Source organism: Ranitomeya variabilis, chromosome 2, assembly GCF_051348905.1.
Source record: "Ranitomeya variabilis isolate aRanVar5 chromosome 2, aRanVar5.hap1, whole genome shotgun sequence".
Taxonomy (NCBI): domain Eukaryota; kingdom Metazoa; phylum Chordata; class Amphibia; order Anura; family Dendrobatidae; genus Ranitomeya; species Ranitomeya variabilis.
In genome coordinates this window covers 732439633-732466792 of record NC_135233.1, presented here as the reverse complement: position 1 = coordinate 732466792, position 27160 = coordinate 732439633, and the positions used below count along the sequence as shown (strand labels likewise).

The 27160-nt window shown below is 40.2% G+C and overlaps 1 protein-coding gene across 3 annotated transcripts in view; it reads left to right on the top strand.

Moving 5' to 3' along the window:
- The window catches only part of FIG4 (FIG4 phosphoinositide 5-phosphatase), a 613672-nt gene that overhangs the window by 96092 nt on the left and 490420 nt on the right, over positions 1–27160 (top strand). For all 3 annotated transcript variants that reach the window (XM_077289568.1, XM_077289569.1, XM_077289567.1), the window contains one exon: positions 25385–25483. In XM_077289568.1, coding sequence (XP_077145683.1) covers positions 25385–25483 — 99 coding nt within the window. The remainder of the gene's footprint in view (positions 1–25384; positions 25484–27160) is intronic.

Sequence of the window (27160 nt, the reverse complement as noted above, 5' to 3'; positions counted from 1 at the left end):
TTATAGATCTAGTCATTCCAGATGCGGTGATACCAAATTTGTACTTTTTTTTTTGTTTATTTTGCTTTTACATAAATATACCTATTTATTGGTTTAATATTGTCTTTTTTTGTGTTTTTTTTTTTAGTTAAAGGGAATCTTCTTTTTCGTATATAAGCTTCATTCTGTAATGCTGTAGATATGCCCCCGATGTAACCTGAAAGATAAGAAAAACAAGTTACGGTAGATTATACTCACCCACGGGCGCTCTGGTGCGGTTCGGGTCCGATGGGCGTCGCAGGTCCGGGTCCGGCGTCTCCTATCTTCACACGATGAAATCCTCTTCCTGTTGTGGCTCCTGCGCAGGCGTACTTTATCTCCCCTGTTGAGGGCAAAGCAAAGTGCTGCAGTGCGCAGGTGCTGGGAAAGGTCCGAGAAGCCCTGCGCCTGTGCATTGCAGTACTTTTTTCTGCCCTCAACAGGGCAAATCAGTACGCCTGTGCAGGAGCCGCGACAGGAAGCAAGGAAGAGGACGTCATTGCATGAAGATGGGAGGTGCCGGACCCGGAACACGACACCCATCACATCGGACCACACTGGACCGCCCCCCAGGTGAGTATAATCTAACTTGTTTTTCTTACCTTTTAGGTTACATTGGGGGCTTATCTACAGCATTACAGAATGCTGTAGATAAGCCCCTAATGGTGGTGGCCAAAACTTATTTACGAAAAAGTAGGTGACAGATTCCCTTTAAAAAAAATATATTTTTTTTTCATTTTTTTTTTTTTTACTTTGTCCCTTTATGGGATTTAACTTTTATTTCTCTGATTGCTGGTCTCACGCATTGCAATACAAATGGATTGCAATTCATGAGAACTGTCAGTTTTACATTGTCACAACGCTTGTTAGACCCTGCTGCTGGCTAAGTATAATAGGCCACCATAGCTGGCAGACCCTGAAGTAATTATTGGACCTCCGGGTGGCATACCACCCTCAGCTCCGCCATGATCACCTCGCAATGCTTTGGTCTCTGTTGATTGGCATCTAGAAAATAACACAGAGTTATCATCATCGGGAACTGAGCCAATTAGGTCCTGATGATGCCTGTCAAAGCTATTGCTCTGCATCGGAATCCCAGTGCTCGCCTGAGCTCTGCAAGACCGCCGACCATAGAGAAACATTGGTGCTGCACAATGTCCAGCAAGCACCGATGCTTATTTTCTGTCAGTGGTCATGAAGCGGTTAAAACAACAACTTGCCAAAAAGAAGGTGCAAATGCAGTAGTGAACTTAGTCATGTCTCTTAAAATCAAGGTGATTATTTTTGAAAGACTGCTATAAATAAAGGCTCATTTAGAAGTCCATTTTGCACGTACAAGTGCTACCCGTGATTTTCATAGATAGCTCTGGTATCTGTCTTAGTCTATGGGGACATACACACATCTGTGATTTTTAGCAGACAATTGTATTTATTTCAGTGCTTTAAATTGATGTGCATAATAAAGATTGTAGTGGACTAGCTCTTTAAGCATTGCATTATTAATTGAGCTATTCCTTTTTTTATTGATCTGTATGTTTCTCCTGGAGCAATTACAGGAGAAGTTCTCCTTTTATTCTATACCAGAATGCCCTATTGCATTCTTTTGTTGTCTGACACAAAAATTCAGTCTCTAAATGTGGAAAAAGATAAAACTCTGCAAACTGATTTTAAGCCAAGAAATTAGCCCAATTAAACCTAATCATGGTAAATGTTGCCTTGTTTGATCAAAAATACACTAGACATGACTAACTTTTAATTAACTTGATTTTCCAGTTGTAAACACCCATGAAATTAGCCGATTTGTTTTACATTGATGCAAATTACTTAATCAATGTCTCCATCTGGACTGTCTATTGATTTTTTTTCTTTTTCTTTTTTTTTTGTGGCATACAGTAGTGTTTAAAATAATAGCAGTCCAATATGTCCAACCAGATTCATTACTGTTTTTGGTATAAACTATATTACCACATATTAATTTACCAGTTGGTGCAGAAGATTCTAAGAAAACCAACAGACTCCGCATTCATGATCTGCATGTTTTTGAGTTTGTGCATTAGAATAATTAAGTGAAAGGGGGTGTTCAAAATAATAGCAGTGTGGAGTTCAATTAGTGAGGTCAGTCATTCTGTGAAGAAACAGGTGTGAATCAGGTGGCCCTTATTTAAGGGTGAAGCCAGGACATGTTGTACATGCATTTCTCCTTGAAAGCCTGCAAAATATGGATTGTTCGAGACATTGTTCAGAAGAACAGTGTACTTTGATTAAAAAGTTGATTGGAGAAGGTAAATCTTATAAAGAACTGCAGACAATGATAGGCTGTTATGCTAAAATGATCTCCAATGCTTTAAAATGGAAAGCCAAACGAGGGAGACGTGGAAGAAAACGGAAGACTACCATTCAAATGGATGGAAGAATAGCCAGAATGGCAAAGGCTCAGCCGATGATCAGCTCCAGGATGATCAAAGACTGTCTCAAGTTACCTGTGAGTACTGTGATAGAAAACACCTGTGTGCAAAGTCCCACTGAAAAAAGAAAGACATGTACTGAAGCGGATACAATTTGCCAAAGAACACATCAACTGGCTTAAAGAGAAATGGAGAAACATTTTGTGGACTGTCTGTTAAAAGTAAAATTGTTCTTTTTGGGTCCAAGGGCCACAGACAAGTTTGTCAGACAACCCCCAAACTCTGAAGACAGTGAAGAATGGTGGTGCAAGCAACATGATATGGACATGTTACTCCTACTGTGGTGCCGGACTTATTTACCACATACATGGTCCAGTTTGCATATATATTAAAATACTTGAAGAGGTCATGTTGCCTTACGCTGAAGAGGATATGCCCTTGAATTGGGTGTTTCAACAAGACAACGACCCTAAACTCACCAGTAAACGATCAAAATCTTGATTCCAGTCCAATAAAATTGAGGTTATGGCGTGGCCAGCCCAATCCCCAGACCTTATTCCGATAGAACACTTGTGGGGTGACCTAAAAAATGCAGTTTCTGAGGCAAAGCCAACAAATGCCCAAAAAATTGTGGGATATAGTCTAGGTATTATAGGCTGGAATAACAGTTGACAGGTGCCAGAAGTTGGTTGACTCGATGCAACATAGATGTGAAGCAGTTCTAAAAAAAACTGTAGGTTTACAACTAAATATTAGGTTAGTGATTCACAGGAATGCTAAATCCTAAAAAAATAGTCCACATTGTGAATTTGTAAAGACAAATGCAGACATTGCTATTTTTTAGAACAGCCCAATGTTCATTTTTTGTTATTTTCTGTAAAGTAGCTAAAAATTATATATGTTTCTCTTCATGTTTGGAATTAGAAAACCGTGTGCAATGTTCCCAATGCATGGAAATAAAAACTGGTATAAAGATTTTGTGATTAGCTTATGTTTTTTAACACACTGCTATTATTTTGAACACTACTGTATGTTTTAGATTTATGAAAACACAATCCATGCAATAGAAAGCATGATATTTGTAGTAAACCCTACACCAAGAGGTACGCCGGGTCAAATCTACAGGACGCTCTCATGAATAGCAATATAACAAGAAGAGAAACCAAGAAGTCCAATAAAAATATATAACACACTTTATTAGACATATTAAAAACACCAACTTATGTTTACACATACAATGAAAAACGACAAAGATAAGTAATGTTGAGCAAAGATGAAAAGAACAGCACCCAACCCCAAAACAAAAGAAGTATCAAGTGGTTGAGGGACCCCTCTAGAAATTGCATATAAAGTGCTAGTGCAAATGTTAGTCCTGAATATCTAATCTGTGCTCATACAAAGTATTAGGTTAAGAACCCATCTCTAGCTAGTCTAGAGTAAAACCTTACTAACAAGGCCTCAATCATAGTGACCAATAGGCAGAGTACAATGATACAAACACAAAAGGCACTTATAGTCAGGGAAACAAACAGGATTAGGTCATATAGAGAGGGTCTTACCCATAGTATCCACACAAGGAGTTAAGCGCTGGAAGCCCCGACGCACGTTTCGCGTGGGCTTCCCCCTTTATAACCATTTACTACTTTTTTCTTGCTGCTAATGAAAATTCAGCCTTGGGACAAATAAGGCTGGTAATTACAGTAATGGATGGCCATCTAATGATGTTTTGTAAATTCTGCCTAATGGTTGATTAACATTGTGGCATTATGTGGTAATGAAATAGAAATAATGACCCAACCCATATTTAAGCAAAAAAAATAAAACAGCTAAGCATTTTACAATGACAAAACCAGGAAACATGTTGATAAAAGATGGGAGATTAAGCACTAAATAGTGCAAAAAGAACCCAAAGCCAAAGGGAAACCAACTCCATATCGTTTACCACAAGAGGAGGACAAAGGAGTATATAGGTTAAAATGGTAGTATTTTATTTAATTAACGAAGTATGAAAAGATTATGCATATAACATACAAAAATTCATTAAAGTGCATAAGGGCTGTCAAAAGAGTGGACATCCCCCGGTGTGAGTAGCCGCTTCTATCAATACAAGGAATGGCAGAGAGCTGCTCTTAGTAAATAACATTATCACAAAAGCCTGTAAGGTATAAAGGCAGCGCTTACCAGTAGGAAAGGCAACAAACATCGGGTTGGATCCAGAAAGAGACCCCGATGCACATTTCGCTTCTTGTAGTTTGCTTTTTCAAGGGGAAGTGAATAACCGAGTCCCAAGGACCTTAAAATATGATTGGTTACTGTGCATGTGACCGATTACGTGCTTTGTCTAAGCCAGTGAAAGCAGTACTCTCGGCGCATATAGAACGCCAGGTCCTGCGTCAGGAGACAGTGTCGTGCATCACCGCACACGAGCAACTACAAAAAGCGAAACGCGCGTTGGGGTCTCTTTTTCCAGATCCAACCCGGTGTTTGTTGCCTTTCCTACAGGTAAGCCCTGCCTTTATACCTCACAGGCTTTTGTGATAATGTTATTTACTAAGAGCAGCTCTCTGCCATTCCTTGTATTGATAGAAGCGGCTACTCACACCGGGGGGGATGTCCACTCTTTTGACTGTCCTTATGCACGTTAATGAATTTTTCTATGTTATATGCATAATCTTTTGATACTTAAAGTAAATAAAATACTACCATTTTAACCTATATACTCCTTTGTCCTCCTCTTGTGGTAAGCATTTTACAGTTGTTCCAAATCCTCAATGAAAGTTGAGCATCCACTGATCAATCATTTATGACCCATCCAGCCCATTAATATGTAAAATAAAGAGGTTGGGCCACCCTTTGGGTCTAGTCCACATAATCTGAATACATACACCATGTGTAAAATGTAGCTGTGAGAGTTTTCCTCAAAACAGGGTTTAAAGGGAATTTGTCAGCAAGATTTCAACTCCTAAATTATTTATATGTACATATAGCTCTTTCAAAGACAAATATTGCAACACCTTTTAAATGGCCAGTCCTTTTCTCTGCTTCTGAGAAATCAGTGTAATATACAAATGATGCTGTAGATCTGAATCCGTAGTCACTCCATCTCTATTCCCTGCCCTGCCCCACCTCCATCTCCACCTGCTTTACTGACAAGCCTCTATGCTGTGTGACTTCAGGAAAAGGAACTGATAATCAAGCAGGAGGAGACAGCGCTGGGTTGGGAACATAACTCCGCTTCATTTGCATATCAGTTCAAACGCTGATCTATTTATATAACTGCCTTGTAATGTTTTCATTTCCTGTTCTGTCCAGATGTCACCGTATCCCAGAATTCCATGCGGAGGAAGTTCATCGACCGCCATATTGGGACACCCAAGTGATGGCTGTCTCAATATGGAAACTGCTGCTGGTACCAACCCATTGCGCGGTACCACCAGCGGAACACCGTCGCACCAAACACACACACACACTCTATACGCCGTATGCACAACACTCACACACACACACACACACTCATACACTCACATATTCACACTCACACACACTCACGCAGCCTCTTGCACGGTACCACTAGCGGAACACTGTCGTGAACATTCCGCCGCCGAGATCAGCCGAATGATTCACTGACTGCCTGCCATCTTTGTACAGTAGCAGCGCATGTGCAGTTTTAATGTGACCGCCGCTATCTATCTGCACAAAGATGGCGATCTGATTTACTGCGCCTGTGTGAATTACGCACAAGTGCAGTGAATCATTCGGCTGATCCCGGTGGCAGATGCGCGATGTGTCTGCAGGCATAGGAAGCCTGTCACATTGAAGGGGTTTTCCCACGAGCAAAAGTTTATTTTAAAAATTGACTGTCTGACTATGTACAGTACCTAGCATACCACATCTCCTGGGCAGGGGAGGAAGCAAAAGACAATACTGACATTTCATCAGGGGATCACAGTGGATTCATTTTGTGAGGTAAAATATTTCACTGACTTTTTAAAAAATATTTTACCTCACAAAATGTATCCTCTGTGATCTCCTGCTGTAATGTCAGTATTGTCTTTGAGGGGAGAACACAGCACAGGAAGGAGAGAGACAGGGGGATAGCACATGGGGTAGACAGGTCAATGAAGAGAGCACAGACGGGAGAAGTCAGCACATGGGGAAAGAGAGTGGTAGGTGGGTGAGCACATGGGGGGGAGACATTCTTAATGCTGCAAAGCCAGCCCTCTTTGTGACATTACTGCCCTCCCGATGCGATAACAGCGGGCTTCCATCTAGTTTCTCAATAATAGAGGAATGGACTGGCCATGGCACTGGCAGTGATGTTGGACTTGTCTTTGAAAGAGCTAGGTGTTTATATATAAGAGGGTAACATCCTGTGACAGATTCCCTTTAATGTTTTAAATACTGTATATTCTAATCTAATATATAATTGCCTAGAATACTACTTCCTGCAATTTGTGCCAACTTCCGTGGCTTTGTCCGGAGCTAATGTCCGGAGCTAATGTCCGGAGCTAATGTCCGGAGATTAATTGCCTAGAATACTACTTCCTGCAATTTGTGCCAACTTCCGTGGCTTTGTCCGGAGATAATGTCCGGAGCTAATGTCCGGAGATAAGTGACGTCACCAGTGTCCTACACCCAGGCAGAGCACAGGGGCCCCAGGCAGAGCACAGTGGCCCCAGGCAGAGCACAGGGGCCCCAGGCAGCCTATGGGGCCCCAGGCAGAGCACAGGGGCCCCAGGCAGCCTATGGGGCCCCAGGCAGAGCACAGGGGCCCCAGGCAGCCTATGGGGCCCCAGGCAGCCTATGGGGCCCCAGGCAGAGCACAGTGGTCCCAGGAAGAGCACAGGGGCCCCAGGCAGCCTATGGGGCCCCAGGCAGAGCACAGTGGCCCCAGGCAGAACATGGGGCCCCAGGCAGAGCACAGGGGCCCCAGACAGAACATGGGGCCCCAGGCAGAGCACAGGGGCCCCAGGCAGCATATGGGGCCCCAGGCAGAGCACAGGGGCCCCAGGCAGCATATGGGGCCCCAGGCAGAACATGGGGCCCCAGGCAGAGCACAGGGGCCCCAGGCAGAGCACAGGGGCGCCAGGCAGCATATGGGGCCCCAGGCAGAGCACAGTGGCCCCAGGCAGCATATGGGGCCCCAGGCAGAGCACAGTGGTCCCAGGCAGAGCACTGGGGCCCCAGGCAGAGCACAGTGGCCCCAGGCAGAACATGGGGCCCCAGGCAGAGCACAGGGGCCCCAGGCAGAGCACAGGGGCCCCAGGCAGCATATGAGGCCCCAGGCAGCATATGGGGCCCCAGGCAGAGCACAGCGATATTTTGGACCACTGTGCGGTGTTTCAGACCCCCTGTGTGATGTCTGGGGCCCTGTTCTTAAGTATATTAAAGATTAAAGTAACGTATATTAAAGTATATTATAGATCAAATTTGACACGTTTATGAGCACCATTGAGTGATATACTCAAGAATGACATAATTTTTCAACATTTTATGGTTTCAAACTGTAAACACTCAGAGTTTTTTTTACTTCAACCAGAAAACCTTAACGGTTCATAAAAAACTTGACTGTTCAGGATATGATAAAAGTCATAGTATTCTGAATCTTTAACTTATAAAGATACCTTTACATGGGGTGATTATTGATTCCAGAGAGGCTTTCGGCCGATAATCGTACACATGGCTGGTGACAGGACAATACAATATAAACGTTCAAAGGTAAACACTGATAACATTAAAATCTAATATATAATTGCCTAGAATACTACTTCCGGCAATTTGTGCCAACTTCCGTGGCTTTGTCCGGAGATAATGTCCGGAGATAAGTGACGTCACCAGCGTCCTACACCCGCTCAGGGTGGACTAAGATATATGCCTTCGTGGTGCGCGGCACTTTTCTGATTGGTTGCCGCCTGCCGCGAGCGACTCATCAGAAATGTGCCGTACTGTGACACACTCCGCCCGCCATTTTGGTGTGATTTTTGAATTTTTACCTCACAGCAAGTTTCTGCTGCGTGGAGGCGGTCCCAGTGACGTCGCTCTTCAAGCTCCTGCCGAATTTCGTCAAAAAAATGATAATACCATTTACCAAAACTATATATATTTAGTTGTGAAGTGGTTCAGTGACATTTTCACACCAATTTTGAACTTTTGTTTGGTGTTTTCTCCATATACTGCCTATTATTCACTGACTGTTATACTGAGAGACTGCCGTTTATTAACCTCTTCTTTGCCACACTGGGTATATTGCTCTATTATTTGCCACATAAGGACATTGTCCATTATTGCCCAGCAATTTCTCTGCAATATAAACTGCCTATTTATTAATATCTGTATTCCTGCAAAGAACTATTGCCTATTATTAACTGGCTATTTTCCTACTACCTGACACTGCCTCTTATTAACCTGTTGTTTGCCACCACCACGCTTAAAGCTGTTTAGCTTAGCCAACATGAGCTCTAATAGTAAGGATACTAATGACACAGAGCCCAAAGCTGCTGATGGCGCACATAAGATTAGGTCTGATATAAAGTATACTAATAATGCAGAGCAAAAAGACGCCGATGCCGCACGTAAGCGTAAACAGCGTGTTAACAAGAGTACAGAGGATAGATGGAAGCGCCTGGATACTGTTAAGTATACTAATGACACAGAGTGTAAAGCTGCTGATGGCGCACGTAAGATCAGGTCTGATATAAAGTATGGTAATGATGCAGAGCGAAAAGCCGCCGATGCCACACGTAAGCGCAAACAGCGTGCTAACAAGAGTACAGAGGAGAGATGCAAGCGCCTGGACACTGTTAAGTATACTAATGACACAGAGCCCAAAGCTGCTGATGGCGCACGTAACATCAGGTCTGATAATAAGTATACCAATGACGCAGAGCGAAAAGCCGCCGATGCTGCACGTAAGCGTAAACAGCGTGCTAACAAGAGTACAGAGGATAGATGCAAGAGCCTGGACACTGTTAAGTATACTAATGACACAGAGCCCAAAGCTGCTGATGGCGCACGTAACATCAGGTCTGATAAGTATACCAATGACGCAGAGCGAAAAGCCGCCGATGCCGCACGTAAGCGCAAACAGCGTGCTAACGAGACTACAGAGGACAGACAGAAGCGCCTGGACACTGTTAATGCTGCTTGCAATAAACGCATTACTAATGAGTCTTTTGAGGACAAAACTAATCGATTAAGTAATAAAGCTGCTGCTGAACGCTCTCAACGTTGCAAACATAATATTTCCACGTCCTCAGTCATAGATTCTGCCCACAATACAGCTTCTTTGTCTCCATTCATAGAATGTGTGCAGCCTGAAGCTCCTTTAACCGTTGGTAAATCTGCACGTAAGCGCAAACACTGTCCTACTTACACTCCAAATGATAAACGCCGTCGCCTGTACACCGTTAAGTCTGCTTATAAGACATGCTTCACACCTGACTCTTCTAAGGCAACAAACAAACCATTACCAAATGCAGCTGGTGCACGCCGTGAACGGCGCAAAAAAAACGCTTGCACCTCCATATTAATAAACCCTGACCACGATACACCTTCCAACTCCTCAGTGATTGAATCTGTGGACAGTGAAGATCCTCTACCAGGTCCACGCTTTATATATGTTGGCTTAAAGAAACATTCCAATGCTCCGTTACCACAACCTGTACCTCAACATCCTACAGGTTTTACTAATGATGACAGTACCATAGTAGAACACTCCTGTGGTCCTATGAACTATTTATGTGAACATTGTCAAGCATTACATTTTAATGCTGAGATACCATCAGATAAAAATTTTACTCTGTGTTGTCACAAGAGTAAAGTGCATATACCTATACCCCAATATCCCGAGGTCTTTAAACGATTGCTGACAGGGGAGAGTGAGTTCAGTAAGAATCTCATGGAAAATATTCGTAGTATTAACAGCTCATTTGCTTTCGCCTCCATGGGTGCCAATATATCCCCTCCACCTGGACATGGCCCTTACTGTTTCCGTATACATGGACAAATATATCATCGTACTGGAACCCTACATCCCAGTGATGATCAAGTTCCAGCTTATGCCCAACTGTATATTTTGGATACCGCTACCGCGAATGAACAACGTTTAAACTGTGAACAAAATCAAAAATGTCATCCCACTTTGATGAGTATAATTGCTCTTCAGTTAGACAATGTGAATCCCTTTGTTGCTGCCTACAAAATGTTACGAGATGTGGAACATGAAGAACATCTTAAAGCTGAAGCTAATGGCACTCTCATGCCAAATATCATCATGGCCCTTAAACAAGATCGGAATCAAGACCCTCGCCGATATAATAATCCAACTGTCAATGAAGTTGCTGTCGTATTTGAAAATGACAATGGAGAGCCACCATTTAATCGTGATATTTTAATACATTTACAACCGGACCCCAAAAATCCTTTGGCGCCAAGAACACAACAGGTCAGCATTCTACACAGTAATTTAGATGCTTTACTCTATCCTTTATTTTTCCCTTACGGAGACCAGGGCTGGCATGATGGCCTCAAGCAACAAGGGCAAAGTCCACGCAGAGTTACACAACTGCAATATTACTGCTATGTGCTGTCTGTCCGTAATCAGTTTAATCCACTCCTGAATGGTGGCAAACTCACTCAGCAGTACTTAGTGGATGCTTATGTGAAAATCGAGGCAAATCGCCTAAATTATATCCGTCAACACCAAAAGGATTTGAAAGTAGAGGATTATTGTGTACTCCAGGAACATCTCCAGAAAAAATCCATTGAGAAGGGCATCCCCATTGGAAAAACGGTCATTTTACCATCTTCGTTTGAAGGCAGTCCCAGGAATATGCAGCAGCGGTACCAGGATGCCATGGCTATTGTGACTAAATATGGTCGTCCTGATCTATTCATCACCATGACCTGTAATCCGAAATGGAATGAGATTACTGAGAATTTGGAACCTTGGCAGCGTGTGGAACATAGACCTGATTTGGTGGCACGTGTTTTCAAAATAAAACTGGAAGCACTCTTAAAAGACATTAACAACGGATTATTTGGGAAAGTTTGCGCTATGGTTCATGTAATTGAATTTCAAAAACGTGGCCTTCCACACGCTCACATTTTGATTATTCTGGACAGCAACTCCAAATTAAGGACTGAGGAGGACATAGACAATACAGTGTGGGCTGAAATTCCCAATCCTACCAACTACCCTCAGCTCCATAAAATTGTTCTCCAACATATGATTCATGGTCCGTGTGGAGAACACAACCCAAATTCTCCCTGTATGGATCTGGGGAAGTGTACAAAAGGTTTCCCTAAAGATTTGCAACCAAGAACCATCATAGCTAAGGACGCCTATCCTACTTATCGCAGACACTTTGGCCCATCTTTTCAACACCATTCTAACATGATTGACAATTCGTGGGTGGTTCCATATAATCCGTTCCTGCTATTAAAATACAAGTGCCATATAAATGTCGAAGTTTGTGGTTCCATTCAGGCTGTGAAATATTTATTTAAATACGTCTACAAAGGACATGATAAAGCCAATCTTGAAATCTGCCAGACTAACATCCAACATGATGAAACACACCAATTCATGGATTCAAGATATGTCAGTGCACCAGAGGCAGCTTGGCGAATATTCTCATATCCAATGCATAAACAATCTCATAGCATCATTCGCCTTGCTGTACATCTACCGCATTCTCAGCCACTCTATTTTCATGAGGATGACTCTATTGGAAACATCAAACAAAAGCTCCATCAAAATTCTACACTTATGGCCTACTTCAAGCTTAATCAGAACGACCATCATGCTCATATTTATTTATACCGTGAAATTCCCGAAAACTATGTTTGGAAAGAAGGTTCTTGGGAAGTTAGAAAGCGAGCAGGTGGTTCTGTGATTGGACGAATGTATACTGTCAGTGTGAAAGACCAAGAACGCTACTATTTAAGATTGTTATTGTTACATGTCAAAGGTGCAACCAGTTTTGACAGCATAAAAACTGTACACGGAGTCACACATGAAACCTTCAAAGATGCGGCATTAGCTCTTGGCTTACTATTTGATGATAGTCTGTGGAGAAATACATTACTTGATGCCAGTATTCTCAACATGCCAGCACAGCTACGTGACATGTTTGCCTACATTTGTATTTTTGGTCCTCCAGCTAAACCTCGGGACTTATGGGATGAATTTAAGGAACACTTTGTAGAAGACTACTGCTATGCATACCACTCCGACACTCTGGAGTGTGTCAATTGTGAAGGCTATGCTATGACCGATGTCCAACATGTTCTTAAAGCTCATGGCAAAACTTATACTGATTTTAATTTGCCACGTCCAGTCAAGAAACAACACCTCCTCCCACAGTATGATAAAGATTATGAGTTATCAGCAGCTGCTGAAATGAAAGCTACTCTAAATGAGGACCAACTTTTTGCTTTTGATGCTATCACTCAAGCTTTAGAAGGCACTAATTCTACAGCAAAGTGTTTTTTCCTTGATGGTCCTGGTGGCAGCGGAAAAACGTACCTATATCATCTACTCCTACATCAGCTAAGAGGACAAGGAGACATTGTGTCACCTGCTGCCACTACTGGAATGGCCGCCAACTTGCTACAAGGTGGACGAACCATTCATTCTCTTTATGGGATTCCAATTCCTGTGAATGAAACATCTGTTTCCAGGATTAAGAATGATACCGATGCAGCAAAAGATTTGCACAGCACTAAACTTTTTATTATTGATGAGTGCACAATGCTATCCAAATATGCATTGCATGTCATTGATAGAGTTTTACGTGATGTCATGACAACAAATGTAGCTCACAAAGAAAAAACACCGTTTGGAGGTAAAGTGATTGTTTTTGGAGGCGACTTTAGACAATGTCTTCCTGTCATCCCTCATGGGACAAGAACTGATGTTGTAGAGAGCTGTATAAAATATTCACAACACTGGCAACATTTTACTCGCCTGCCACTTATTAACAACATGCGCTCCATTGATCCTCACTACAGCAGTTGGTTGCTTCAACTGGGAAATGGTGAACTATCTAATGAACATAACCTTGGAGATGATGTAATTGAAATTCCTCCATACATGGTATGCACTGGCTCTTTAATAATTGAAATTTTTGGAGATAATCTTTGTATTGATGTGAATGACACCGAAAGCATAAATACAGCTGCATCTCATGCAATTTTATGTCCAAAAAATGAGGACGTTGAGAAAGTCAATTCCCAAGTCATGGATTTATTGATAGGTGACTATACTGAATATATCAGTGATGATTCCATCGATCCTGATGAAGCTGATGACCTCGATCAATACCCACTTGAGTTTTTGAATTCACTAACACCAACTGGAATGCCTTCACATCGGCTGAAACTTAAAATTGGCACCATTGTCATGTTATTACGTAATCTGAACACGAACAAAGGTCTCTGCAATGGTACGCGGCTCATTGTCACTGCCTTACATGCCAATATCATACTGGCTAAAGTAATTAGTGGGTCAGCAGCAGGAAATGTGGTATTCATTCCACGAATTGATTTGTGTCCATCAGAGACTGGATTACCTTTTAAATTAAGACGGAGACAATTTCCCATCAAGCCCGCATTTGCAATGACCATAAATAAATCTCAAGGCCAGACCCTCCATCGAGTTGGCATTTATCTACCAGAACCTGCTTTTGCCCATGGTCAATTGTATGTTGCTTTTTCCAGGGTGAAGCAATGTTGCAATGTGAGGGTTAAAGTGGTTAATACACCACTTCAAGGACAATTATTGGCTGATAGTACTAAAGTCTTCACACGTAATATTATCTACAAAAATATTTTAGTTTAAAGTTACTTTTCTTTTTTTTCATTATTCAGTTTTTCTAATAACATAGACAGCAATAGGCAAATTCTATGTATAGAGATAAGGAAAAAAAACAAACAAAAAAAAAATTAGTGTAGCCATAGACATATAGATTTTAAGTACTTATGTAGGAAACTAGACTGTGGCCCGATTCTAATGCATCGGGTATTCTAGAATATGCATGTCTCCGTAGTATATGGACAATGATGATTCCAGAATTCACGGCAGACTGTGCCCGTCACTGATTGGTCGAGGCAACCTTTATGACATCATCGTCGCCATGCTGTGCCCGTCTCTGGTGATAGGAACCTGTATTTGAAGCTCCAGCAGTATAGCTGCTGAGAGATTTCATTTTGTTTTTAAAAAGGGTGAGTTTTTTGTGAACAGGTAAGAGACGGGTGGGATGGCTGTTCACACACATCTCTATCTCCAGGTGTGTTCTGTACATAGAAATAGATATATAGATAGTTACATATTTAGTTAGATAGGGAAAGAATAGAGATTTTGCTTTCACATCAACATTTTTCTGCTATTTGGAGAATTTATGGTGGAAAAAAGGCTATTTCTGCACTTCCTGCCTAAGGGCTGACCCACGCCACTCTTGCTGTAAGTTGCATGCAATGTATACGGAATTTGTACTTCACTTGCGGCAGGTGCGGCACATGTGGTTTCTGCAGTTTTCGCCACAAAATCTCCACTTACCAGTGTTTTTGTTGTGGCTGCATTTAATGCAATTGTCGAAGCCGCGTTTGCCGCATTTACTGCAAGTTAACTCCAAGCTTCATCTACATTGCATGGCACTTGCTGAAAGTGTGTTGTAGGTCAGTTCTTTGGTGCCAAGTGTGGAAGTTGTATTGTTTTTAACATTACTTCTGCAAATATCAGAAACATGCAGATGTGAAAGAGGTTTGAGTATTAAGAAATAGGAATCAGTTAGTTAGGACCCATCAGTTCAAAGGCTACCGTGACGTGGTTGATGGGCATGCTTATATTAGCCCATCGGTGTACTATGAACGTTGATTTCTTAAATTTTACACTTCTGTAAAAATAAACACAAAAAATTTGGATACACAAAAAGGCTTTTATTTCTGTTGTACTTATTAGAATTCTTTAAAATGAAGGCTTAGCTAAGCCCAAGAGATGATTAAAAACGTTTCATACCAACCCATCAGATGTAAAATTACTGTGAAAATACCTGATGGGCACACAAGTATGCGCCAGTATGGGTACTAAGAGCTTTTCCACATAATAATGAAATATTTTAAAATGTCATAGAACATACCAATATACATAGTTATTGATACATATTATTTATTATTTACATTATTGTTCTTAAGCAAAGAACCGTTGTTGTGGCATTTGCCACAACACGCAAAGTTGTTGTCTGATGTCTTTCATCACTCCCCTCATAAGCATGTTCATGGATCCTGTGTAACTGTACCTTAAATAACAAGAATTGTCAAGAGCTGGTGAGTGCAGCCATTTTTTGTTCTTTCTTACTATTATTTATTAATTGTATTATTCTTACATTTGAATAAATAAAGTATATATGGATTCTAGACTCCCGATTCTTTAGAATCGGGCTGCCATCTAGTAAGTACATAAAATACTTGCAAATTATAATGGAAGTATTTTATTATAGTTAAAATGATCGTGTTTGGATTGTCTTTCAGTAGTTTGTTTAATTAGTCATATAATTGAACAGCTCGGTGACCTAAACAATAGTTCATTCACATGGATTTCCATGCTTTCTCAGTCTTGGAACATAATTATTGTCTGTATCACCAGCCGAGATGCAAACTAATCAAATTCATTGAAAAAGCAGAGCAACAAGGGCAACTTCCAATAAATCAACACTTTACATCAGCTGTTAGCCCCATGCTGTTCAGTGCTTTACCAGCATGAGTATTGAGCTGATTGGATTAGGACAAAGTTGTCCTGTTACTGATAGTTCTCTATGTCTTTTATCAATGTTTTTGAGTTACATTCTTCTTTTTGAACTTCGTTGTAGCATGGAGAAGAGAGAACTGAAGAATACCACATGAAATATATTATGATTTTATTTTATTTTTACTACTCATTACTTTCCCATTCATCTTTTATTTATATCTAAGTAGTACTTCAAATGCAATATAATCTGTGCATGCAAATTTTAGTTTTCACATAGTTTGCTGCTTAAGTTTTTATAATTGTAATTTGCATGAGTGAGATGAAATGCAAAAATTGCAAAGTCGTTCTTTTAAAAGAAAATAAACTTAATCACAAAAATGCTATTTCCACTGAATATCAGCACTGACACATAATGACTTGCTTATATAATTTTCGTTTTCTTCTCGTAAGCTTGAAGTCATCATTGCTTTGTACCAAAGGGTTTTACAGGCAAGGACATTGTTGCTTGCAACATTGTGCCTAAATTGACTATCAGATCATCAGGAATATCAAAGAGAGATATTTAGTTGGTGTGAAGAATGCTTCAAGGCACCCTAGCAAATCCAACAACTGCCAGGTCTCATAAAGAGGATTCAGCCTTTGGATAGGTTGAACAAAAGTGGAGAGGTTTCTCAGAAATGGCAGCAGGCAGGTGTTAGTGCATGAATGAAAGTCTTTTGGGTGCTGGACTGGTGTCAAGAAGAGCAGCAAAGAAGCCAATTCTCTCTGAGAAAAAAACATCAAGTACAGATGGAGATTCTTGAAAAACAATACAGTTATTAGCCTGAAGTGGGCTGGGGTAAAGCTATTTTCTCTGATAAAGCCCCCTTTAGTCTGTTAAGGACATCTGGAAGAATCATTGTCTGGAGAAGACAATATACCTGAGGAAGACATTTATACTGTCGAAACTCGTTGTATGTGCTTCTTCTTGCAAAATAATTATGGTAAAACCTTTTTTGGATAATAAGAAGCCTTAGATCCTACACCCACGGGAGCGTAAATAGCCTGGTATAAAGTTTATTGGATAACACTCCTATGGTTACTTGGTCTGAGTGACGTACTAGCTACCAGGGATTTGCAGCATACCGACCACAGAAGAAATCCACCTTTGAACACCTAATTGTCCCAAGTGACCTATATGCAAGATATCAAGATTTATAAAAGATTGGTGCACTTTTATTCTTTCCTCCCCTTTTACCAGAAAAAAAAAAATTAAGAATGGTATCTAACTGTCCTACAAGAGTAACTTCTCACAGTGGTTAAGGAGCAGTTTGGTCATGTACAGTGCTTTTTCCAGCATGGTGGGTCACCAAGTAACAAGGCAAGAGGGATAACTAGATTATTTGGTGAACAAATAATTGAAATTTTGCATCCATTGCCATGAGACTCCCCACTGAAAATATTTGGTCAATTCTCAAAAAGCAGGTTGATAAACAAAAACAATGAAATTGTGATAAACTGCAGACACTGATTAGACAGTTGTCATTAGTCAGGATTTGATCCAGAAGCTGATATCCAACATGCCAAGGCGAACTGCAGATGTCTTTAAAAATGAGTCAACACTATTGTAAATATTGGATCTTTGCATTACTTTTTTGTATTTGTCAGTACGTTTTTCAAATCTTATAAAATGCTTAGAATTGTACTTTAGCATCCATAAAAACATCTGAATAAAAAACGAAAAAACACTGAAGCTGCAAACTTTGTAAAAAAATTAATTTCTGTAAGTCTCAAAACTTTTGGCCATGACAGTACAGGCTTTTCTTGGACTTGCCTTTTCATCGACAATTCCAGAACTTCTATATTGCTTCTCTAGTCTTCTGGAATTTCCTTCTGCTGTTCACTACTCTTCAAACTTTTGAGCATGTCCTTAACATGTATCCCCATTGTAAATCTAATTGTGTTTTTCAGATGCAACACCAGTTTATATCACTAAGCCAAAAGGTGCCCTAAGAGGGAGAAGCTGAGAAACACTCATGCCCTCCATCCTTCAACCCTTTTTATTGTAAACATTCATTCTTCTCCCACGATTGCTCAGTTTGGCTGGACGGCCTGGTCTAGGAAGACTTCTGGTGGTCCCAAACTTCTTCCATTTAAGGATTATGGAGGCCACTGTGCTCTTAGGAACCTTGAGTACTGCAGAAATTCTTTTGTAACCTTGGCCAGATGTGTGCCTCGCCACAATTCTGTCTCTGAGCTTCTTGGCCAGTTGCTTTGACCTCATGATTCTCATTTGGTCTGACATGCACTGTGAGCTGTGAGGTCTCATATAGACAGGTGTGTGCCTTTCCAAATCAAGTCCTATCCGTTTAATTTAACACAGCTGGACTCCAATGAAGGAGTAGAACCATCTCAAGGAGGATCACAAGGAAATGGACAGCATGTGACTGAATGGGTCTGGGTCTGAATACTTATGACCGTGTGATATTTCAGTTTTTCTTTTTTTATTAAATTTGCAAAACTACATTTCTGTTTTTTTTTTCCAGTGAAGATGGGGTGCAGAGTGTACATTAATGTGAAAAAAATGAAGTTTTCTGAATTTACCAAATGGCTTCAATGAAATGAAGAGTGAAAAATTTAAAGGGGCCTGAACACTTTCCGTACCCACTGTTTATATACGTATACTCTCACCTTGAGATACCGTGTGTGTATATATGTATGTATGTATATACATATATATACATATATATATATATATATTATATTATATATATATTATATATATATATATATATATATATATATATATATATATATATATATATATATATAATATAATATATTATAATATATATATATATATATATATATATATATATATATATATATATATATATATATATACTAGACTGTGGCCTGATTCTAACACATCGGGTATTCTAGAATATGTATGTCCCCATAGTATATGGACAATGATGATTCCAGAATTCGCGGCAGACTGTACCCGTCGCTGATTGGTCGAGGCAACCTTTATGACATCATCGTCGCCATGGCAACCATTATGACCTCTACGTCGATACTGTGCCCATCGCTGATTGGTTGAGGCGAATTCGGGGCAGACTGTGCCCATCGCTGATTGGTCGAGGCAACCTTTATGACATCATCGTCGCCATGCTGTGCCCGTCGCTAGATTGTGGCCCGATTCTAACACATCGGGTATTCTAGAATATGCATGTCCCCGTAGTATATGGAAAATGATGATTCCGACTGTGCCCGTCGCTGATTGGTCGAGGCAACCTATTTGACATCATCGTCGCTATGGCAAACATTATGACATCTACGTCGTTACTGTGCCCGTCGCTGATTGGTCGAGGCCTGGCGGCTCGACCAATCGGAGACGCGGGATTTCCTTTATGACATCATCGTCACCATGCTATGCCCGTCGCTGATTGGTCGAGGCCCAGGCGGCCTCGACCAATCAGAGAGTGAATAAATGGGACAGACAGACAGACGGAAAAACCCTTAGACAATTATATATATAGATATGTATGTATATGTAAAAAAAAGGAACAGCACACCACTACTACTTATCTCTGGGTGCAAAGCCTCCACACAACCCGTCCACTGGTCGTCCACATTCCATAGTATCAAAAAAGAAGGCAGCACTCCATTTCTTCAAAGAGTGTAGGTTTTAATCAGACCCACATTAAATGCGACGTTTCAGCTCCACTGAGCTTTTCTCAAGCAATGGGTACAGCTTTGCAGTGCATATATATAGTGTTTTAAACCTTCCTTAATTAAAGCCATTAATAATTTATCAAATACATGTGTTCGAATATATATATTAAAGTGCATCCGTGCATAATTACACCTTGTATTGTGCTTACGTTTTTTTCAGACCATGCTCTTCATAGCGCCGCAAGGATCTGTTAGTAATGGAGGACATCAGCCTGTCGGCGTTCATAGACACCTAATGCGCATGTCTGCTACGTCATATTAACAATTAGAACTACAGGCCAATGGCTGCCGCAGGCGCACGCGCAATAGCGCTGAGTTTCGCCATCTTGGAGGTGGCGCACTTCTCTTAACCCTCTGTATGTATATGCACAGGTGCAGAAACGTCTGACAGCGCTATTCTACTCAATATGTTATATGAGCAGGCGCCATCACCTCTAATAGTGCCATCCATTATGGTTAGGGGCAGCCTTATTAATCACTATTTAGAGCATAAAACCTCATTATTAGGCATAGATTATAATCTTTATCAATAGATGGTGTTTTCTCATTCACCAATGGAACGTAACTAGTAACGCCCTGATACTGCAAGCACAGCCTTATTGGCCATATCTCACAGATCAAATAGTGCTCTACTGCGTGCGAGTCAAACCGCTCAGGTCCAACTGCCCACAGTCCGAACTCCTATATAGCGTAAAGTTACGTCCCGGCGTATATATATTTGTTATATCAATAAAATTGCTATAGAGGTTTCTTTTTATCTTGCTTTATTAAATTGGCCTCAATTCAACATGGTATACGACTTGATAAGTCGAGAGAAATATACGGTCGAGGGAAAAGCCTTCCTCTTGAGACTATTGGAGATTTTATTAAGACGTAGTTATTTTCTTTTTGGTGACGCGTTTTACGCGCATAAACAAGGTACAGCTATGGGGGCCAATATGGCCCCTTCATATGCTAACCTCATTATGGACCCGCTCTATAAAACTATCCCACTAGTTAACCCCTTCAGTGAACACCGCAAAAAAATAAATAAAAAACAAGGCAAAAAACGCTTTATTATCATACAGGCGAACAAAAAGTGGAATAACATGCGATCAAAAAGACGGATATAAATAACCATGGTACCGCTGAAAACGTCATCTTGTCCCGCAAAAAAAAGCCACCATACAGCATCATCAGCAGAAAAATAAAAAAGTTATAGCTCTCAGAATAAAGCGATGCAAAAACAATTATTTTTTTATATAAAATAGTTTTTATTGTGTAAAAGCGCCAAAACATAAAAAAATTACATAAATGAGGTATCGCTGTAATCGTACTGACCTGAAGAATAAAGCTGCTTTGTCAATTTTACCACACGTGGAACGGTATAAACGCCCCCCTAAAAGAATTTCAGGAATTGCTGGTTTTTGTTCATTCCGCCTCCCAAAAATCGGAATAAAAAGCGATCAAAAAATGTCATGTGCCCGAAAATGGTACCAATAAAAACGTCAACTCGTCCTGCAAAAAATAAAATCTCACATGACTCTGTGGGCCAAAATATGGATAAATTATAGCTCTCAAAATGTGGTGATGCGAAAACTATTTTTTGCAATAAAAAGCGTCTTTTAGTGTGTGATGGCTCTCCAACCATAAAAATCCGCCAAAAAAACGCTATAAAAGTAAATCAAACCCCCCTTCATCACCCCCTTAATTAGGGAAAAATAATAAAATTTAAAAAAATATATTTATTTCCATTTTCCCATTACTGTTAGGGCTAGGGTTAGGGCTGGGGTTAGGGTTGGGGTTAGGGTTTCAATTAGAATTGGTGAGTTTCCACTGTTTAGGCACATCAGGGGCTCTCCAAACGCAACATGGCGTCCGATCTCAATTCCAGCCAATTCTGCTTTGAAAAACTAAAACAGTGCTCCTTCCCTTCCGAGTTCTCTCCGAGTGCGCCCAAACAGTGGTTCCCCCCAACATATGGGGTATCCGCGTTCTCAGGACAAGTTGGACAACAACTTTTGGGGTCCAATTCGTCCTGTTACCCTTGGGAAAATAAAAACGTGGGGGCTAAAATATCATTTTCGTGGAAAAAAAATATTTTTTATTTTCACGGCTCTGCGTTATAAACTGTAGTGAAGCACTTGTTGATTCAAAGTTCTCACAACACATCTAGATAAGTTCCTTGAGGGGTCTAGTTTCCAATATGGGGTCACTTGTGGGGGGTTTCTATTGTTTAGGTACATCAGGGGCTCTGCAAATGCAAAATGACGCCTGCAGACCAATCCATCTAAGTCTGCATTTCAAACGGCGCTCCTTCCCTTCCGAGCTCTGCCGTGCGCCCAAACAGTGGTTCCCCCCCATGTATGGGGTATCAGCGTACTCAGGACAAATTGGAAAATAACTATTGGGGTCCAATTTCTCCTGTTACCCTTGGGAAAAAAAATTGCGGGCTAAAACATAATTTTGTGGAAAGAAAAAATGATTTTTTAATTTTCACAGCGCTACATTCTAAACTTTAGTGAAACAATTGGGGGTTAAAAGTGCTCACCACACATCTAGATAAGTTCCTTAGGGGGTCTTCTTTCCAAAATGGGGTCATTTGTGGGGGCTTTCCACTGTTTAGGCACATCAGGGGCTCTCCAAACGCGACATGGGTTCCGATCTCAATTCCTTCCAATTTTGCATTGAAAAGTCAAATGGCGCTCCTTCCCTTCCGAGCTCTTCCATGCGCTCAAACAGTGGTTTATCCCCATATATGAAGTATCAGCGTACTCAGGACAAATTGCACAACAACTTTTGGGGTCCAATTTATCCTGTTACTCTTGGGAAAATAAAAAATTTGGGGCAAAAAGATCATTTTTTGTGAAAATTAATATGAATTTTTTTTTTTACGGCTCTACATTATAAAACTTCTGTGAAGCACTTGGAGGTTCAAAGTGCTCACCACACATCTAGATTAGTTCCTTAGAGGGTCTACTTTCCAAAATGGTGTCAATTGTGGGGGTTTCCACTGTTTAGGCACGTCAGGGGCTCTCCAATCGCGACATAGGTTCCGATCTCAATTCCAGCAAATCTTGCATTGAAAAGTCAAATGGCACTCCTTCCCTTTCCGAGCTCTGCCATGTGCCCAATCAAAGGTTTACCCCAACATGTGGGGTATAGGTGTACTCAGGACAAATTGTACAATGACTTTTGTGGTCCAATTTCTCCTGTTACCCTTGGTAAAATAAAACAAATTGGATCTGAAGTAAAAATTTTGTGAAAAAAAAGTTAAATGTTCAATTTTTTTTTAAACATTCCAAAAATTCCTGTGAAGCACCTGAAAGGTTAATAAACTTTTTGAATGTGGTTTTGAGTACCTAGAATTGTGTCACTTTTGGGCATTTTCTGTCATATAGACCCCTCAAAGTCACTTCAAGTGTGAGGTGGTCCGTAAAAAAAATGGTTTTGCAAATTTTGTTGCAAAAATGAGAAATCGCTGGTCAACTTTTAACCCTTATAACTCCCTAACAAAAAAAAATTGTTTCCAAAATTGTGCTGATGTAAAGCAGACATGTGGGAAATGTTGTTTATTAACTATATTATGTGATATAACTCTCTAATTTAAGGGCATAAAAACTAAAAGTTTGAAAATTGCTAAATTTTCATAATTTTCTACAAATTTTTTTTTTTTTCACAAATAAATGCAAGTCATATCGAAGAAGTTTTACCACTATCATGAAGTACAATATGTCACACGAAAACAATGTCAGAATCACCAGGATCCCTTGAAGCGTTTCAGAGTTATGACCTCATAAAGTGACAGTGGTCAGAATTGTAAAAATTGGCCCAGTCACTTAGGTGAAAACAGGCTTCGGGGTGAAGGGGTTAAGGTCCAGGAATTCTTTCTTTTGTTTGTTCAATTTTTTCCCTCCCCTTCTTCCAAGACACACAACTTTTTTTTATTTTTCTGATGTCATAGCCGCTGCATGAGTGTTTCTGCTTTTCTGACCAAGATGTAGTTTTGATTTACACAGTTCATTTTGCCATAGAATGTATTTAAAAAGGGGAATGAAGTGGTAAAAAAAACTAAATCCCTTCATTTTTTGGGAGTTTTTATAATCACGTTAATTTTGCTTGACTTAGAATCATGGTTGTCCAGGTCAGTGCGACTTATGGCGATAACAAATTTGCATCAATTTATTTTTTCTATTTAAGCAATGGAATTTTTTTTTCTGTAGATTGAACTGAGTGAGGGCTTGTTTTTTGGCCTGCTGAACTGCGTTGAAATCAATTTGGGGAACAAATGACCATTTGATCACTTTTAATGGCATTTGTTTAGAAAGGTTATGTGACCAAAAACACAATTTTACATCCTTTTTTTAATGAGTAGTAAAGGGGGTAATTTTTAACTTTTACATTATTTTTAATCCCGTTAAGGGGACTTGAACCTGACGTTGTTCAATTGCTGATACTGTATACTACATTACCATTGTATTGCTGCATATATTAAAAACTATGGTCACTAATGGGATCATCCTGTCACTGAGCTTCATAGGAATACCAAGATGGCAGTGACAGGCCTCTGCTTCTATGGTAACCCATCTGTACCCCTTGATCATGTCGTGAGGGGTTTATGCACATTTCATTTAAATACTGTTGTCAGAGATTGACAGCCACATTTAACTGGTTAATGGCTGTTATAGATACAGTACACTCCCTGACAGAAGTTATGTCACGTATCCATGTTATGGAAATAAAAGCTTATAACCTGACGTTATATTCATCCATTGGTTGTATAAATTATTCTTTGGAAAGCTGAAACCCCCCTGAAATGTGGTTTAGGTTAAGAAAATAAATTGCCATCAATGCAGAAATATTGATCAGTTAATGGACACAGAATGGTCAGATTTTGGCAAGACAAAAGTTTTGTCGCCTGGTCATATGCACCCAATCCTAGTTTATATCCTCACCTGTGCTCAGTAAATGATCGGTTAGGCCTGTTTCACATTTCTGTCTTGAGACGGCCGTCATGCTGTGTCGATGCGATGTATCGACGGACGTTGTGAAAAGATTGTAAAACGGATGTAATACATCCAGTAATTTGATGGATGCGTCGACTGTGGTAGGACCTGAATTTAACTGCAGAAAATTCGAGAGAGAGAGAATGTTTTTTTTTCCGGACAATGTGACAATATTTAGTCCCTGTAGCAAATAAATGCAGGTAAACTTAATAAAAATCATGTGCCTCTTCTGTTCTTGCATTGGATTCATTGCGAGTTGCTGTAAAGTCCATGCAGTTTTGCCACACAGATCTCTGCTCTCACTACCACCGTGGTTCCACTAGATCAGAGTCCAGCCTTACTTTTACTTAATGTGCTTATGATGTGCACCTGAATATTGTGACTTACTGTACTTTTTGTTAAAAGTTTGGTCCTTTTTGGTCTATAATTTTCTCCAATTAATAGTACTTATGCTATTTTATGTTCAGGTTTGAAGTTGCTTATTGGCTTTTCTTTTTTCTTTGAAAATTTAGAGATATTTCCTTGTTGGGAGCAATCATGCTGAAACTAAATATCGTGTATTGAAAATTGATCGGACTGAACCCAAAGACTTGGTTATCATCGATGACAAGGTAATTTTTTTTTTTTTTTTTTTAGTAGAGTACTGTACATGTTGAAAAACACACATAGTAATAAGACATTTTACAGATTTTTTTTTCTCTCTCTGTTGCAGGCAGGTACATAAAATCAATCTCAATAAACAAGCATTTCATCACTGACTTTAGATTTTCAGACTGACTTGGGTAGGGTCAAGTAGAACAAGTGGGTGTCATGTGCTTCACGTAATGGATTTCCATTGTCTTGTGTGGGGTGATAAATCATGTCTGGAAGTCTGATTGATGTAAATTTGGTGGATGCCCAGAGAATACTACCTACCAGAGAACATAATGCCTACTGTAAAATTTGGTGGATGACTAATGATGCTATTGGGTTATTTTAAAGATTTGGACTTTCGCCCTTTTTTTCTGGTGATTTCATTTGTTAATACAACAGCACACATACATTTAATGGGGAATTCCACTACATGGACAACCTCTTCTTAAATACTATGGTCTTCAGATTAAAATAAAAGATACTCGCCTTGTGTGTCGGCACCTGGTCTCCCAATGATGGCATGACACTGTTGTGCCATGTAAGCACTGCAGCCAATCAGTAGCCACTAATTTGCTGAAGTTCTCACACTTCCTTCAGATATCCAAGGTTCGTTTTAAGGAAATATTAAGCCAAATTACCACGATGAGTTTTTCTTATGTTTTTGTTGCTGCATATTTAAAAAAAAAAATGCAAGTAACCTAATTTATGAGATCTCTGGGAGACCTTTCACCACTATCTTTGCAACAATGCTGGTGCATGAGGTGAGTTCTCTGTTTTATTTTATTTTTTACACTCAGGAAGATAGTATTTAAAGGGAACCTGTCAGTAGGATTGTGCATAGTAACCTACACACAGTGTCAGGATGGCACAGTTATACTGATTACAATGATACCTGGGTTGATGAAATCCGTCTTGTGGTTGTTGTTTAGTCTTTATTTTCAGTTTTGAGTTAATGATATGCTCGTGCCCTGGGGCAGCCTGTGGGTGGTCTTCATGTGGTGCTCCGATTAGGTATTCATGTGTATGGCTTCTGACAGGTCACTGATCCCTCACTGACCTGCCCCCTATTTTACATGCTGCATATCTTATTATTTGAAAATAAAAAATTACATTATCATTCAGGTGCCGCCTGTGCTGTAGCATGATGCGCTCTATAATATTCATATTTTCATTTGATTTTGACATATAAATTTCTTGAGGAAAAAAAAATCTTAATCAAAATTGCCCTGGTGCCCGAGCCAGCGCAGTAGCATCATTCGAAACACGATAAATGCTACTATGCAGGTGCCAGTGCCATTGTGCTAGAGGGAAAATCGGCAGTCCAATAGATGCTATTGCCCAGGTGCTGCCGGCGCTATCTTGATGGAGCCCCAATTTTTTTTTTTTAATCTAGCAAAATGGCAGCGGCGCCTGCGTAGTAGCATCTATTGCGTTCTGAATGATGCTATTACGCATGCACTGCCGCCAGCGCCATTTTGATGAAGATAATTTTTTTTTTCAAGAAATTTATATAAACAAATAAAGATAAATATAGACATTATAGGCCGTATCATAGATATAGATGTTATCGATCGCCCACGGAGCATGAAACTCTCATTAACTGAAAACTGCAATAAAGATTAAACAACCACAAGACGGATTTGACCAACCAAGGT